Source organism: Parasteatoda tepidariorum, chromosome 1 (assembly GCF_982258835.1).
Source record: "Parasteatoda tepidariorum strain Cologne lab strain chromosome 1, Ptep-v5.0, whole genome shotgun sequence".
Taxonomy (NCBI): domain Eukaryota; kingdom Metazoa; phylum Arthropoda; class Arachnida; order Araneae; family Theridiidae; genus Parasteatoda; species Parasteatoda tepidariorum.
In genome coordinates this window covers 16,052,498-16,068,979 of record NC_141755.1, presented here as the reverse complement: position 1 = coordinate 16,068,979, position 16,482 = coordinate 16,052,498, and the positions used below count along the sequence as shown (strand labels likewise).

The following is a 16,482-nucleotide window of genomic DNA, read 5'->3' as shown; positions in this document are numbered from 1 at the left end:
ATTTTATCAATATTTTTTTCTTGTCTTCTAAATCTTTTTACAAAATAATTAATTTCTTTTCTAACATTGAAAAAAAAATATATCTTATCTGGTATTTTCGGTAAAATATAAACTATAATTAAAAATGCAAAAGACGTAAAACCAAACGAAAAAACTTCAGCTCCAAGAGCCCCGGGACTACATTTTAATTAAATAACAGCAAGTTTAAAGATAGTTAAACAAGATCCTTTAAAGTATTAAAAAGACGATCATTCAGGAACTAAAAGTTGAACTTTGATGAAAGTATTCGCATAAAATCCTGGAAGATACATTCTGAATTTAATTAATGACATATATTTGATTATTTTTAATTTCTACACTGAATAAAATGTATAGCCTGAAATGACAGAATATGGTAAAATTTGCTATGCTTCTGACTCTACGGGAACGTTCGAAAAACTCTTAAATTTTTACCGAAGTGATTTGTTAATTATTTTGGAAAGATAACATAATGTTTTATAATATGTGCAAAGTTGATAAATGTGGTAAAATTTGGTTATTTTATCATCATACCTTAAAGACTGGCATTAAAACGATTTTTTCTGTATAACTTGCTTTTCAGTTTTGTATTTTTTACTAAATGTGTGATAATAAAAACTATAATTTTGAAAAGCAGAATTTCCGGTAAATCGTTATCATATGAAAGGAAAAATTAAGAATTACCGAATGAACTGTTTAAATTTTTTAATCAACTCTATATAGTAGTAATAGCTGAAATAGTCGAGGTTTACTAAATTTGTAAATGACATAACCATGTTCCACTTTTATGAAATTGCATAAAGGCTAATATTATTGTTTAATTTTCTATCTTTTCAAAAAAATAAAGTAATCAAAAGCCTGATTGCAATGACATACGAAAAAAAAGTTTCGTCTCATTAACAAATAGATTTTGTTATACAAATTTGCAAACATTTTATAAATTGCCGAATTTTTAAACGTTAAAACTTAATCATTTTTAACATAATTCATTTTTAATTTCATTCATTCACTTTATTCATTCATTCATTCATTGCATTTCATTTATTTAAGTTTAGAATGAATTATATTTTTAAACGGTAGAAAAAAATCAATCTAACACAATTTTGCTCCAAGTTATAAATTATAACAGAGAAAACGTCAATTTTGCCATATACGGAGAAAAGAATTTATATGATAATGTCATTTCTACTGAAAAAAACATGAATGTTTTTTTACCACGCACATGGTAACGGTTTATCGGAAATTCTGGTATTTAAAATAAGAGTCACCAAACATTTAGCACAAAATACAAAACAGAAAAATAAAGTGGTTTTCGTGCACTAGGGTATCATGGTAAAATTATTAAATTTTACCATATTTAATAAGTTTTATCAAATAGCATAAAACTATTTTATTGTTAACTTTATCAAAATCATTAATAAAGCGCTACGGTAAAAATTAAGGAGCTTTCTAGTGTTACCTTAGAACCAGAAAACGGTGAATTTTAGCAAATTCTGGAAGTTATGACCATACTTTTTTCTCACGGCAGGACAAACCATATGTACGGCAATTAAATATTTAAACCTGTTTAGGGGGGATTGTTAATTTGAAATTCCCGTTGATTTGAAATTTTTTACCCAAAAATTTTCTAAAGTCACTTATAGAGTATTTTCTTACCATAAGTTTTGTTTCCAAATAAAACACCCTTGAACGATTATATTACATCATAAATCATAAGTTTTATATTACATTAAATTTTAATCATTTATTTAATTCTTATCCCTTATCAATATTTTTTCAAGGTATAATTTTTTAAGGTAACTTCATTTAGTTAGCATTCTGAATAAGTTCTAAATCAAAATTAAGCTCTATCTTTATAAGCTTTATTTTAGTTTTTAAACTAATTTTTTTTGTAACTTAATTAGTAATGTAAATAACTTTAAAAAGCAAGTTTAAGCTTTATTCAAGTTTATGACCTTTATCGTGTTCCTCAACCAAACTTTTCCTTATTAGCTTTAAATTGGCATCGTGGACAACTTTTAAAGCCAAAATTAAATTCTAAACTGATGAGCTTCATCTTATTTTACTAATCAAACCTTTCTTTATTGATATCTTTTTGCATTGCGAATGAAAGTTCGAAGGTTAAAATTAATTTATATTCTTGCAAAGCTTTATCGGTATTATTTTTTCCACACCATAATTTATTTCATGTATCTTTATTTAAGTAGCATTGAGAGTAAATACAGAGGCTAAGATTAAGGTCTGTCCTTTTGTAAGATTTATAAACATGATTACTGGATTGAAAAGCGAATGTTTATACTAGAGATTGCACGAATGGGACAGTATTTACCTATACACTGAATGTATATTCTCTTAACTCACAGTAGTTTTATGTCTATTCCAAAACCAGTTTATAAAATAAATTTATTTATGTTAGACTCCGTTGCAAGTTAAGAAAAAACTATTGGGGTAAAGGAAATTAAGTAAATCATCCGAGAGTGCATATGTTCCGTTTAATGTCGTTATTAAATTGTAACAAATAAGCTTTCAAGGCAAAAGCTTTTAATAGATAAACGCACCAAACAAAAATTTAATTCATGCTATCTTTTACGATACACATCATAGAATTATTTAAAAAAAAGGTTACAGCTTCGTAGCATTACTAGACTTGGCGACATATTTCGATAAATAAGAACTTTTGTTCTTGAAAATAAAAAACAAATATGTGACGTTGCAGGAGTATTGGATTTGATTGGACAACTAAAAGTAAGTCTTATGGTGCCATTAATTTAAATGGAAGATAAAGAATTTTAACTTCTGTTTCGCCGTCGAAGAAAATCGTCTGCAGGAAACATTTTAATGAAATTCATGATTATTTTTAAGGGTACAAGTACCTTTACTTGAGTCGGTAATGAAATGAACAATAAAAGGGAAATTTATGACTGCATAAACAAGCAGATTCAAAATAGAATTGAAACTGTATTTTCTAACTACAGATTACTAAAAAGTACATCAATTTCAAGAAAATGTAAAATGCAGATATATAAAACCCTAAAAAGGCCAATAGTAACGTATGGATCTGAAATTTGGATTTTATCTAACAAAGCTGAAAATATACTAAGAAATTTTGAACATTGAATAATTAGAAGAATTTATGGAGATATTTTTTTGAGAAATTATGGAAGAATTCAGGAAAATTATTTATGAAAATGACACACGAAGAAGAAAAATACAGCTATGAAATAGTGAACTAAATTAAAGGGAAAGACATCATAAGATTTATCGAGGAAAGCGGAATATAATGGATAGGTCATGACAAAAAAATAAAGAAACAGACATGTCTAAGAAAATTATAAAATGAAATCGCGTTATAAACCACAGAATGGTATTTATATGATAAATGAAATTGTATTACTTTAAATTTTTAATATTTATGGATACAAAATTAATGCATAACAACACATTTATGAAAGTATAGCAGCTGCCTTTGAAATAATATTTTTGATGGGATTCAACATTTTCGGCAAATTTGAATTTTTGATACTCCCAATTAGTTAATAACTGAAACATGCTGAAAAAACATGAAATAGTTTTCAAAATACAAAATTTTAAAAGCTAAAAAAATTTATATTTGCAATAACTTGACAGCAATTTAACAACTAATTAGCAATTAATTCAGTTTAACAATTAACTTGAAAATCTTAGTTCGTGTATTGTACACAATGTTAAATAAGTTATACCTCATTTTGTTTTTTATATTGGAAACAATTTTAGCCTTCATTTCGTTTTTTATAATTTCATATTAAATAATAATAGTTTAATTAATGTCGCATATACTTTTATTAATCTTAACGTGGACCAAATTTTGTGCAAAAGTTATTTTAGGTCTTTTATGTAAAAGAAACTTAAATTGGAAAAATAAATTTAACTTAATTTTCAATATAAATAATCCCTAATTTTTATATTTAAAGTATTTAATGCAACATAAGACATTCTATTTTCGTAGACAGAATCTTGAAAGTTTGTTTATAATAATTACCAGCTGTAGGCAATGATTTTTGACATCTTATAAACGTCTTATTCTGGAAAACTCAGAACTTCGAGACGTTTTGACCAGAAGATTTGTTAGATCAAGATTCTAGTTTCTGTGACAGGTGAAAGACAATTGAAAGGGAAAATCCAATAATAAACTTTTTCGCAGGGAATTATTATTCGTGACTATTTCCAATGTTTGATATTATAAGAGTTTTGTTTGGCCGGGAATAAGACAAATAATGCACTGAATGATTATAATTAAAAAAAGGCTTTTAAAATTATAATCACTCTGCCCCGAAAAGCCTTTCTTTTTTTTTTCACAAGGCTGTAAAAAAAAGAGAACATGCTGAAAAGAAAGAGAATGGCCTAACATTTCATCTGAATTTGAGTGAAGCTATAAAATTATAAGAATTTATTTTATGAAAAAAAAAGAAAAATTGTTCGTAAGTTGAAAGACAGATGGCGCTGTACTAGACAGAATAAGCTAAAAAGACTGTCGTTTCGGCTCTCTTTGTTCAAGGTTGATCGACCATAACATAGGTGATACCGCAATGCGTTGGGAAGCTAATCGGCTTTTATTGTTCCTAAAAACAGTAAAAAAAAATGCCAAAACTGATAAAACCACCGTAAAAGGAAAGTTAGCGACAAGATTCTTAAGAAATAGTTAATATGATGTAGTTCATTTCCTAAAAGTTTAACGAGCAAAACTGTATATTCCTGAACAGATCGAAGTGGCTCAGTAATGGTCCAACGTTCCCTGCCTTCTTATCACAAATATAATGTGCGGTGTGTAGGTCATATTTTTTAATTGGCATATTAAAATAAGCATAAATTTAACCCTTTTTGCAGCAACTTTCGATTGAAAAAATAAACCAGGTAGAACATTAGCAAGAGCGGCCTTAAAAAGTACATCTCAAGTGAAATGATGCACTTTAGATCTTAGTAGTTTAATCCTTTCCGGAAAAGCAAATTCTTATTTAAAATTTTTGTCAGACAAGACATGAGCAAATTTGACTTCAGACAGTACATTCTATGTGAAGCGACATTATTTAGTTCTTTTTTGTTAAAAGAATAGTGATGGCTAACAGTTTAAAAGCAATTAGTTTTACATTTCTAGTAGTTTGTAACATTTGTTGAATTAGTGTTGACAGTCAGGGTACACTACATAGTAAAAGGTTTAAGAGGACGCCATGGGAAAAACTTTTCGGCTCAAATTCTCTTACAGCTCCATAACTGATTTAAAATTTAGTATACAAATAGTGAAGTATAGAAAAAGTGAATTTAGACAAACCTAGGGAAAATCATGAAGTTTCAAATACTGAAAAGAGATTGTTAAAATATCTAAATCTTTCAACATATTTGCAAATTTTTCTCAGCTATTGAAATTTTGTGGTCTGAACTCACTTTGCACTTTCTTTTAAGTTTTAAATTTGTAATGGAGGTTAAAGAGAATTTCAGATGAAAAGTTTCTCCCGTGGAATGGCGTCCTCTCAAACATTCGTGCTTCAGCATCTTATATGACGACGGTATCCCCATCTGTCGACCAGCACTTAAATTGTTTTCGTCTTTCACGAAACAAAGTCCCATTGCGTGTTGTATACTAAGAAGGAACATCAAATTATTCTGAAGAGTGGTAATTTTTAGCAGCCTTTCGTAAATGCACCTTTCTTTAATTGCAACCATAAGTAGAAAAAATAATTTTAATATTGTGATTTTAAAAAAAAATTCTCTTAATGTAAAATAAGTGCTGCGTCCATAAAAAATTTGTTTTTAAAATCTATAATGCTAATTTTTTTTTCAGGCACAATGCGTCTTATGTGACTTTTACAAATTTTCAGCAACAGTAAGTATTACTTTGATTATTACACCATTTTATGAGTATTTATGACATAATGGTTTAAGATCACACAAATGTAAAAGCACTTTATCAAACATGTAGATACTCTTACGTGATCTCAAACCCAATATTTAATTTATTTTAAAGAAAACTAATGAAAGTTATTTTACATCACAAATTCAATAGGACATTATTTTCAATTCATTATTATTATTCTTATTTAGGATCATTTTTGTCTGCATTTTAAACTCCAACACTTATAAAAATGTTTAACGTTTCTTTTCAGGTGCTTGGATGCAATGGACGGGTATGTATCAAAAATTATTTCTTAATAGTTTAATGCTTAAACTTGAACGTTGAAAGCTGTCGAAACATATGATTAAAAAAATGTATCGAGCATAATTTAAACTTAGGTGTTTGTTTGTTTTATAAAGGCATACTTTAGTTTATTAAAAATTAACTAAATCTATGACTCTTAATTCAACTCGTTTTAATAGTAAAATAAAGTCATATAATTAAAAAAAACGTTACAAAGTATTTTTACAGTGCTATACCTTTTCCATTTCTTGTTCATAAAACGAATCCTGGCTGATCCAAATTTTTTTAAACTTTATTTTTACATCATAAGCTATCCGTCTTTTTAATAATTTCTGATTTATTTCATTCATTTTAAGTTAGGGACAGAAAAATTGCCAAACTATTATTGCGTTTTTTTTCTCTTTTTTTTTGGCAGCATTACTTTTTAGTTTACTTTCAAAACTGCTATCTTCGAGCAATGAAATTTTAATAAAAAAATACATTTAGACATTCATTATTGATTTATTATTCAGTTGCTGTAATATTTAAAGAAAGAAAGAAAGATTAGGTATAAAATTTTTAATTTTAAGCAGTAAAAATCATAATTTTTATTGTTAATCCGAAATCTGAAAATTGTACAAAATCTTTACAGGTCACAATTATAAAATAATATTTATATAGCAACTGCATTGTATCGATTCATATCATATCAAATTTGCACTTTTAGCAAATTCTAAAATCTCTTTGAACGAAATAAAGTAATAATGTTTTTTTTTTAATATTGTAACTAATTATAACTATATTTAATTATAATTAAGAGGAGCACTGAGTCGAAGATACTAAACCAATTCAAAATGACATATTTTTTAAAAAGACTATTTTAATTAGACTTTGCTTCTTTATTTTCCACAAATTTATTTTTAGAAAATCTGTATCTTTCTACTTTTATTTTTAACACCAAACCAATTTCCTAAACATTCGATGAGAAATTTTACTGGATTAATTAGTTTTTTACAATGTACTTTTTTCCATTTTTAACTATATTTGAAAGAGAAGCTAAAATATGAATAGTATATAAATGTAACTCTTTGAAACATCTACATTTTACTAGAAAAGTACACAACTAAATTACTTTTCCTTAACACATGTCATGAAAAATACTGAATAAACAATTTAGTGACATGCATGCACTTTCGCGTCAGATATTGTTGAAGAAACAGAAACTATTGGATTTACAATATTTTGAGCGAACAAAATTTAAAAAACATAATCTATTACATATTTTTTGCACACATTCCTCCTTAAGTTACTTGTTTATGAAATAATATTACAAACTTTATTCACTATAATTCATATTTATAAGTTACATTTTTTTTAATATTGTGTTTTAGTGACAAATAAATTACTGCTTACTTTGTCCACAGAAAGCTATTTTGAAACAACTCGTGAGACATTTGACTGATCATTTGACCTTTAATAATTCCTTCAATAAATCAATGACTATCTAAAATTTTCAGAAAAGATAATGGAAACTAATAGTTCACCTAGTTTTCAGGGTTACAAGTAGATGAAAAACTTAGTTATGACATCGCGTGTACTTTTTTAAGTTTGAATATATTATCTTATTAGTTAATCCAATAAATAATAAGAAAAATTTGAAATGTTTCATGTAATGACTTAATTATACTCGGAAAGGGTCTTGATAACATTTTATTTAAAACCGTATTTAGCGGACATTATACCATTAATTAAATACAAATTGCGTTTAATCATGGATGGCAAGTCCTAATTTACTATTTTAAATTAAGTAAATTTATTGTTTCAGCAAAACTGAGAGGGGAAGTACCTGAAGTGTTATTTACAAATCAAGCATAATTTTTTTTCTATACAATTTACTTTATTTTTGGTTATGAAATAATAGATAGTTATAAAATATTTGTCTATTTCACATTTGTTGCCGATAAAAGTCATTGAACAAATGTGTAACAAATATTTGTAAAAAATTGTAGAAATTTTGCCAAATATGCGATAAATAATACAGTTGGAAAAAGCATGTTTAAGATATTAATAAACAAATAATTTCAAATGATTTCTTGTTAGAGTTCTAATTAAGCTAGTAAATCACAATTTTAAAAAATTTACTTCCCAAGTGTATAATCGGGTGCTTGCAACTTGAGAAGAAGTGAACTTATTATGCCTAATTATGTGATTTAAATCATATTAAATTGGATACTTGTAAACGATGCCTCGCCTGTGAGCTAAACTCATTGTCTGGTGTATCGGCAAATAAGAAGATTTTTCCACGATGACGTCAGTTGCAGGTGTCCAATTATACAAGATCATGATAAATCATTGCCTTCACCACTGTAGCATCGTAATATCAACATGCATTGCAATATTTTCGAAAAAAGTATTCATGAGAATAATATTTCGAATATTTTATCTGTCGTTAGAACGTTCAATAATTATTATTTAATAATTATTAATTATTTATAAATTTAATAAATAATTATTAATTATTACGATAGAGATTGCCAACATTTCGTTCCCCTGCCGGTAAAATATCTATTTCATTTCTAAACGTTATTCTAAGTGGCAAAAAGTAATTACTCTAAATATTGATTATTATAATTGTTGTTATTATTATTACTATATATTTCTTTTCTAAATTATTAATATTATGCACCTATACGAAACCTGTTACACAATCGCAGAAACAAGTCAGTTAGCCATCACTGTGCCATCACTTTTGCTAATCTATGAGTTTTACCTTCATATTAAAAAAAAACTCACTTTAAGAAATAAACTATTGAAATTTCCCAATTGTGTATTTGATTTTACAAAATAAATTATGAATAATTAGCGTGTTTGTTATAACATTTGACTTAAAAAAGTGATGTTACAAAATGTTTTATAAAAAGCTATACAAACTTGAATTATTTAAATAATTTTATTTCGTAACTTTCAACATTCTGAATCTTAAGAAATTCCAAAATCCAGAATGATAGAACAAACTATTCTTATGTTCACACAGACAGAGAATATTATTTTTATTATTATTATTATTATTATGATATATTTCTCTTTTTAATTAGTAATATTAGATCTATCGGAAACCTGTTACTCAATCGCTGAAGCGAGTTAGTTAACTCCACTTCTCTACTATCACTTTTGCTAATCTCGTAGTTTTACGTACGTATATTAAAAAAACTCACTTTAAAAAATGTCTAAGACTTAAAAAAGTAATGTTGTAAATTTTTTGTTAAAAAGCTATAAAAACTTGGAATATTAAAATAATTTCAACTTGCAACCTGCAACATTTTCAAACTCAAGAAGCTTAATTCAAAGCAATTTACACTTACTAAAAGCAAAAGGTCTTAATTTAACTTTGATTCAAAACATTTCATTGTGTTTTTCTAACTTTCTTGACATTTTGTAAATTAAAATTATCTTACGCTATAGTTTTAACCACTTTCATTCTATTTATTCCTTCAAGAATATTTTTCATTAGATAGATCTTAAATCATTTTTGCATCAAGTAATAAAAATAAAACTTGAATTTTTAAAGCCAATTCTCTTACATTGTAACTAAATCCAATGTTATTAAAGAATTTAACTAAATTATTTTAAAGAAGAAGATGCTTCGTGAACTGAAATTCTTTTCTTTTTGGGAACACTAATTCCACTTCAGTTGATAGGTACAAAAAAGATTTTCTACCAGATTCAAGGCAAAGAAAATAAAACAAAATACTTTGCGGCTCTTTTGGAATTCGTTTTTTATTCCTTCACTTAAAATAAACTAACTTATTTCGTACTAGGATTAAATTTAAAATGATTTTTAATTAATCTGTCCAAGTTGCTTCGATACAACAATTTTCAGTTATCTTTATCGCGAAAAACTCGTTAAAAGCATTTTCAGATGCTTATGTTGAAAATGTGTACCTTCTCGTAAAGTTAGAATAAAAAACTGATGATATAACTTACAAATGAATTTCAATTTTACTTTTTCAAACGGTTTTGAAATAACTAGTTTTTGGTTTCCTTGCCAAGAAAAACTCTTAAAACTAGGATTAAATACTGATCATATAATGCATTACTGAAAAGAATTTTTAATGATTTTTACCCAAGCTGTTTCGAAACAACTTTTTCTTATGTCTTCGTCGGGACAAAAATCGTTAAAAGTCTTTTCAGATATTTATGCTTGAAATGTGTATTTTCTCCGTAAAGTTAAGTTCAAAAATTTCTCATAAAATACACAAATAAAATTTTTTTTTTAATATTTCTTATCCTATTTTATTTGAAACATCTATTTTTAAATGTCTTTGTCAGTATAAATTTCCCTTAAACAATTTTTAGATACTTATACGTAAAATGTTAACGGAGAAAAAAAATGGTAAAATTACCATACCTGTACAGTAATGATATTTCTGGTAATAAAACCAAATTAAACGGTATTTAAACCATTCATTTGGTAATTTAAACACGAATTCCACTTCAAATTTTAGGCACAAGAATGATTTTCTAATAACTTCAAGGCAACAAAATAAAACAAACAATATATGGTTCTGATAGGATTCTTTTTTCCCTTCACATAAAATAAACGACAATGTAATATGTGGTTCTGATAAAATTCCTTTTTTATTCCATCACGTAAAATAAACTACAAAGTAATATGTGGTTCTGATAGAATTCTTTTTTCATTCCTTCACATAAAATAAACTACAAAATAATATGTGGTTCTGATAGAATTCCTTTTTTATTCCTTCACATAAAATAAACTACAAAATAATATGTGGTTCTGATAGAATTCCTTTTTTATTCCTTCACATAAAATAAACTACAAAATAATATGTGATTCTGATAGAATTCTTTTTTTATTCCTTCACATAAAATAAACTACAAAATAATATGTTGTTCTGATAGAATTCCTTTTTTATTCCTTCACATAAAATAAACTACAAAATAATATGTGGTTCTGATAGAATTCATTTCCAAGAAAACATCCCCCAAAACCATAACATTGCTTCCATGAGCGTGAAGTGTTGGGTCAATGCACTTGGTGTTGAAGTGTTGGATCCATGCTTTCGTGCTGCGTTCGCCATATCCGAATCCTGCCATCAGCATGGTGTAATTGAAAATGTGATTCGTCAGACCACGTGATCCTTTTCCAGTCATCTACAGTCCAATCCTTTGCAAACTGGTGATGTCTGCTCTTGTTCAGGGCTGACAGCTGAAGCTTTTGAACAGGTCTTCGGCTCCCATAGTTTATACGGTGCAATTTGTGGCGCACAGTTCGTTCGGCGACTTTCGCTGTTTCACCTTCATTAAGATTCCCTACTACTTGACATTCGGTTGCTCTTCAGTTAGACTGGACAACTCCAGCAAGTCTCCTTCCAGCTCGAACATTCAATAGCTGGTGACGACCACAAGCTGAATGTTGAGACCCAGTTTTCTGTTTGGTAGTCCACTCTCTGTACATACTAACAATTGCTGCTCTCGAACACTGTACAAGAGCAACAGTTTTGCTGATACTGATTCCGACGCTTCAAGCACCTACAATCATTCCGCATTCAAACTCAGTTAAGTTACGTTTTTGCCTACATCTCCGGGCATAACACAGTGGTTCACTTGCATTGCATGCTCTTTTAGCAGATATCTCGCTCTCTAGCGGCTACACTGTGACACAATTGCTCATTTTGCATAAAACTGTCAGGTGGTCATAATAATTTGGTCACTCGGTATAATAAATAAATACAAGAAAACATGAAGAAAGTTAAGAAAAACAATAAGTTTTTTACCTATTATTCCCCCCCCCATTTTTTCATATGTCTATAATTTTCTTTGTTTTATCTTTATTTTGAACTTATATATATGCATGCATGCATGTATTAAAATTTCTGTGCCTTCTTTACAGTTTACATAAAAATATTATTTTATGTGTTTGATAATTAATGTTATTAAGCTTTTGTTTTTCCATTTTAGACGTCAGCATTGATGAGTAACATTACATCAACTGAAGCTGTATGCATTATCTCTAATTGCTTACAGGTAACATCAATTTAAAAATTTATTGTTACTAGCGATATTTTTGTTCATAAGTTGATGAGTTCTACGATACGAAGCTTTTGGAGCACGCTCCGAACCCCTTCAACTTTTGAAATGTTTCCCCCGTTTGACAGCCAACTTTTCGAGCTATGTAACTCATAGTTTCTACGTAACATCATTATTCTTTATCTAACAATAATTCTTTTAATAATATTTCAAACAATTTTGTCGGTAAATAAATTATATCAACTAAAGCTAAAATTCTTTAAAATGTTATAATTTAATTCGTATTTTTAAGAATTTAAGGGAATATTTTAACTGGATCTAGATTGGTCGTTCTACTTAAAACGTACCAATCAGATTTTCAATTTGTAAATGTATATTTCATATGAATTTTATTTTGATTCAAAAGTTATTGTTAAAACCGTAGCCGGCACAAGGTTAGAACAGTATTCTTTATTCTAAAATATTAAAATTTAAAATGTTAGTAGAAAATCATTCTGAAAAAATACAATTATATAATATTTAATTCAATTCAAAACCGTTTGTTTGTAACAAAAACAAAAGATGAAATATCTCTGCGCCTCTCTTAAGATTAAAACTTGTTAAGCTAAATTGACGGATTTCGAACTGCAGTTTTACAACATTTTGGTGCTCGCTCCAAACTCCAAGCCAAAGAACTCAACCAATAACTTGTTTATTTGTATTTTTTTAATGTTAGTTAAATCATCTAGACCACATATCAGCAGGTGTCAATAGATAATGCTGCTATCATAAAAACAGTAAAACAATATTTTTACTGACCATTTCTATTGAAATATCTACATCAGCATCTATTCTATTAACCTCTTGCTTACGGCGTTTAGCATGATGCAGACATTCTGGTCCATTTATTTTATCAGAAGTAAGCAAAGGATAAATTTTGTCACCTAACTGCTTCCCATTGTTTCTGAGAATGGTGATTTCTCTCAAAAATCATTATTTTGTACTAAATCATTCTCCTTCTCATTTTCATTGGCTAACAGTACAATCTATAGCCGAACTTTAAAACTTGAAATTTAAAAAAAAATCATTTCTTTTAGTCCTGATAAAAATGCAAAGATTGATTTTTCCTCTTTTTTCTCCAATTAAGAGGATTTGCATTGCTATCATTATAAAATATTATGACTATGTACGTTAAAACTAAAGTTAAGTAATTAGAGTGTTCGCTTGATTGCAGTAAATTCCCTACCTACGGGGGAAATCCCCTTCCACGCTTTCTATAATGAGATATGTTATTCAAATTAATATAAGCCTGTTTGCTTACAGCAAGTTCGGCAAGCTCAACCTCAGTTTACCGGTCGTCGACGAAGAGAGGCGGATTCGCCTGATGTTTTAGCCAGTGCGGATCAAGCAAGCGAAGTCGAGGAAACTGAAGAGCCAGAAATTCTTGATGAAAAAGAAGAACTGAAGAAAGCATATCCTTCAGTGTCTGAATTCATGAAGAGATACACACTTGATGATGATGCGGTAAAAGATCTTGAAGAGCAAGTTGTTGATAAAATTGAAGTAATGGTGGCTGAAGGGGAGGAAGATTATGAATAGTTCTCAGAGGCAATTTTGACAGCTGTTATCTGAAGAAAAAATAACACCATGCTAGATAAATTATTTTTTTTGCACTATTTAATTTAGATCACTATTTAAAAATAGAACACTGTTTCAATAAAGAATTTAAGAAACATTTCATTACTTTTAATCATTTTCTAACCGTACAAAAAGTACAGAAGGAAAAAAAACTAACTTATTCTAGCAAGTTTTTCATCGAAACTTTTTTCGGGCATGTTCAATTATTTTCGCTTAATTGCGTACTTGCAACTGATCGCATAGTTGTGTCTAATCACGTGGTTGTGCATGGCGTGTTAACATTGCTGCTTTAAGTCTTGGGTTTATGATCATTCTGAATCAATTTTTTTATCAGATTTAATTAGATACCTGCAAGTAGCGCCACGCGCGTATGTCGAACTTGATTTTCTGACCCACGCGTTACGTTGTTTTTTTTTAAGAGTCAAATTGTAGGTTTATTTTTCGTATTTATTAGAATTTTTGTATCTAACTTTAGTTATTTAACCAATTTAGATAAAAAAAAGAACTCTACTAGTTCATCTGTTTATAAATTATATCAAAATAATTCTAAATATTTCTTCCTTTTGAATTATCTGACTATTTTGAGTGCTTAAATTAGCCAAAAAACTTATAAAGTTGGATTAAAGAAACAAGAAATCTAATACTTAATATTAAATATTATAAATAAACGTTTGAATAGCAGTTTCCTTGTATAAATATATTCCAGTCGTAAATGTTTTTTACCGCTTTAATCCTTTAATACTTTGAGTAAAAATATAATCTTTCAGAACATTTACCGATTTACATAAAAAAATAAAAGTTATAATTTTTAAAATTCCGTTTTTATAATTTTTCCCCCACTTAGAAATTTTCATATAAAATAGTAAAGGAAACGCTAAAACGACGGAATTAATTTTCACTTATTAATACGTTTTAGTATTAAATATTTATTCCTCTGTTTAATCTGCTAAAATATTTTTAATGAAAATATAATCTTTCAAACCATATACCCTTTATAAAAGAAAAATGAAATGTATAAATTTTAAAATGCTTTTCTTAAAATTAATGTACTGCTTTCCTTCACTTAAAATTGAACTCACACTGAAATTGAACTTACACATCGAAACCTTCATAAATAATAATAAAGAAAATGTTAAAGCATTTTCTCTAAAATAAGACTACTTTAGATTTATCTGATTAATTAGTTTTAGTTAAGTCTATTTCTTTAAGTATTAAAACTTTTTTTTATTAAAATGTAATCTCCCAAAAATTCATACACCGATGAGTAAGGAAATAAAATCCGTAATTTTAAAGATACTTTTTCAATAATATTTCTTTAATTTAAATTTGGTTTTCTTGAACAAAGAAGCTATAATATAAATTAAAAAAGGAAATTTTATAATATTTTTTCGAAAAAGACTGACTCTGAACAAAAAGTTTCAGACATAAATAGCTTTTCCTCCTTTAAATCCGTTTTTATATTTTTAATAAGAATCTAATCTCTCAAAGCATGTACTGATTTATAAAACAAAATTAAAATTGTAAATTTAAATAAGCTTATTCTATAGCAATATTTCAATTTAAATTGGGTTTCCTTAAGCATAGAAATTTTAATACAAAATGATAAAAGAAATGTTAAAATATTTTCTCGTGAAAAGGTGAAATAATAGATTTCGCTAACACCAGAGAGACTTCGCATTAGTCAAAGTTATTGCATTGCATAAAATCAATTTACTTTGCCGCTTTAGTTTTGCCGAATAAAAAATTTTAGGAGTGCAAACGGAACTCTTACAAATCAAGAAACTCATTCTGATGCAGCGCTTGTTTTAATCTAAAGAACAAGATTGTTTGTTTACAGAAGTTTTGCACTTAAAATATATTGTATTTTGAGGCACTTTAAAGAGCAAACTGAAACTGAAAGTAACTAAGTATTATAAACATTAAAGCACCTTAAATTTTTCCTCCCAACTTGGAAATTTTATTATGTACACTAAAAGTATTTAAAAAGCATAATCTCTTAGAAGCATTTAAATATGGAGATGAAATACTATTTCTTTTTATAATTCCATTTTCTTATCGAGAAGTACACAAAAATTACTTCGAAATCAGTGTGGAAATCTAAAAGATATGGAAATTGTATTTTTGTTAAGAGTTTTATATAAATATTTTATATATGCACAGTGAAAACAATTATTATTTAATTACCATACTGTTAAGTAATAGCATTTATTGAGGGAAAAAAATATCATTTCGGTTAGTAAAATTATAGTATCAAAACACTCATAAATTCATAATAAAAGCAAATTACTCATAAACTTCCCATTTATGAATCATTCAATTCCCTCATAAATTTCATATTTATGAATCATTTAATACATTAATAAATTTCGTACTCATAAATCATTCAAAACCCTCATAAATTTCACACTAATCAATCATTCAATGGTAGACGTAAAAAGCAATTACGATAAAATTAATGTACTGCATGGTTATGACATTTCTGGTAAAATAAAATAAAATAAAACATAATTCTGGTCGCTAAAACCAACATACGGAATTTTAACCATTCAATTGATAATTTTTCTCTTTGTATTGTAACGGTTCACCGGAAGTTATGTTTTTAATTATAGTTCTTATTATATATGAAGTTATAGTTATTTTTATCACAT

The 16,482-nt window shown here is 27.5% G+C and overlaps 1 protein-coding gene across 4 annotated transcripts in view; it reads left to right on the top strand.

The window, feature by feature from the left end:
- The window catches only part of LOC107450262 (uncharacterized), a 111,508-nt gene extending 97,575 nt beyond the window's left edge, over positions 1–13,933 (top strand). For all 4 annotated transcript variants that reach the window (XM_087163699.1, XM_087163736.1, XM_087163790.1 and 1 more), the window contains 4 exons: positions 5,834–5,875; positions 6,156–6,176; positions 12,149–12,214; positions 13,520–13,933. In XM_087163699.1, coding sequence (XP_087019825.1) covers positions 5,834–5,875; positions 6,156–6,176; positions 12,149–12,214; positions 13,520–13,795 — 405 coding nt within the window. In that variant the 3' untranslated portion in view covers positions 13,796–13,933. The remainder of the gene's footprint in view (positions 1–5,833; positions 5,876–6,155; positions 6,177–12,148; positions 12,215–13,519) is intronic.
- The last annotated feature ends 2,549 nt before the right edge of the window (positions 13,934–16,482 follow it).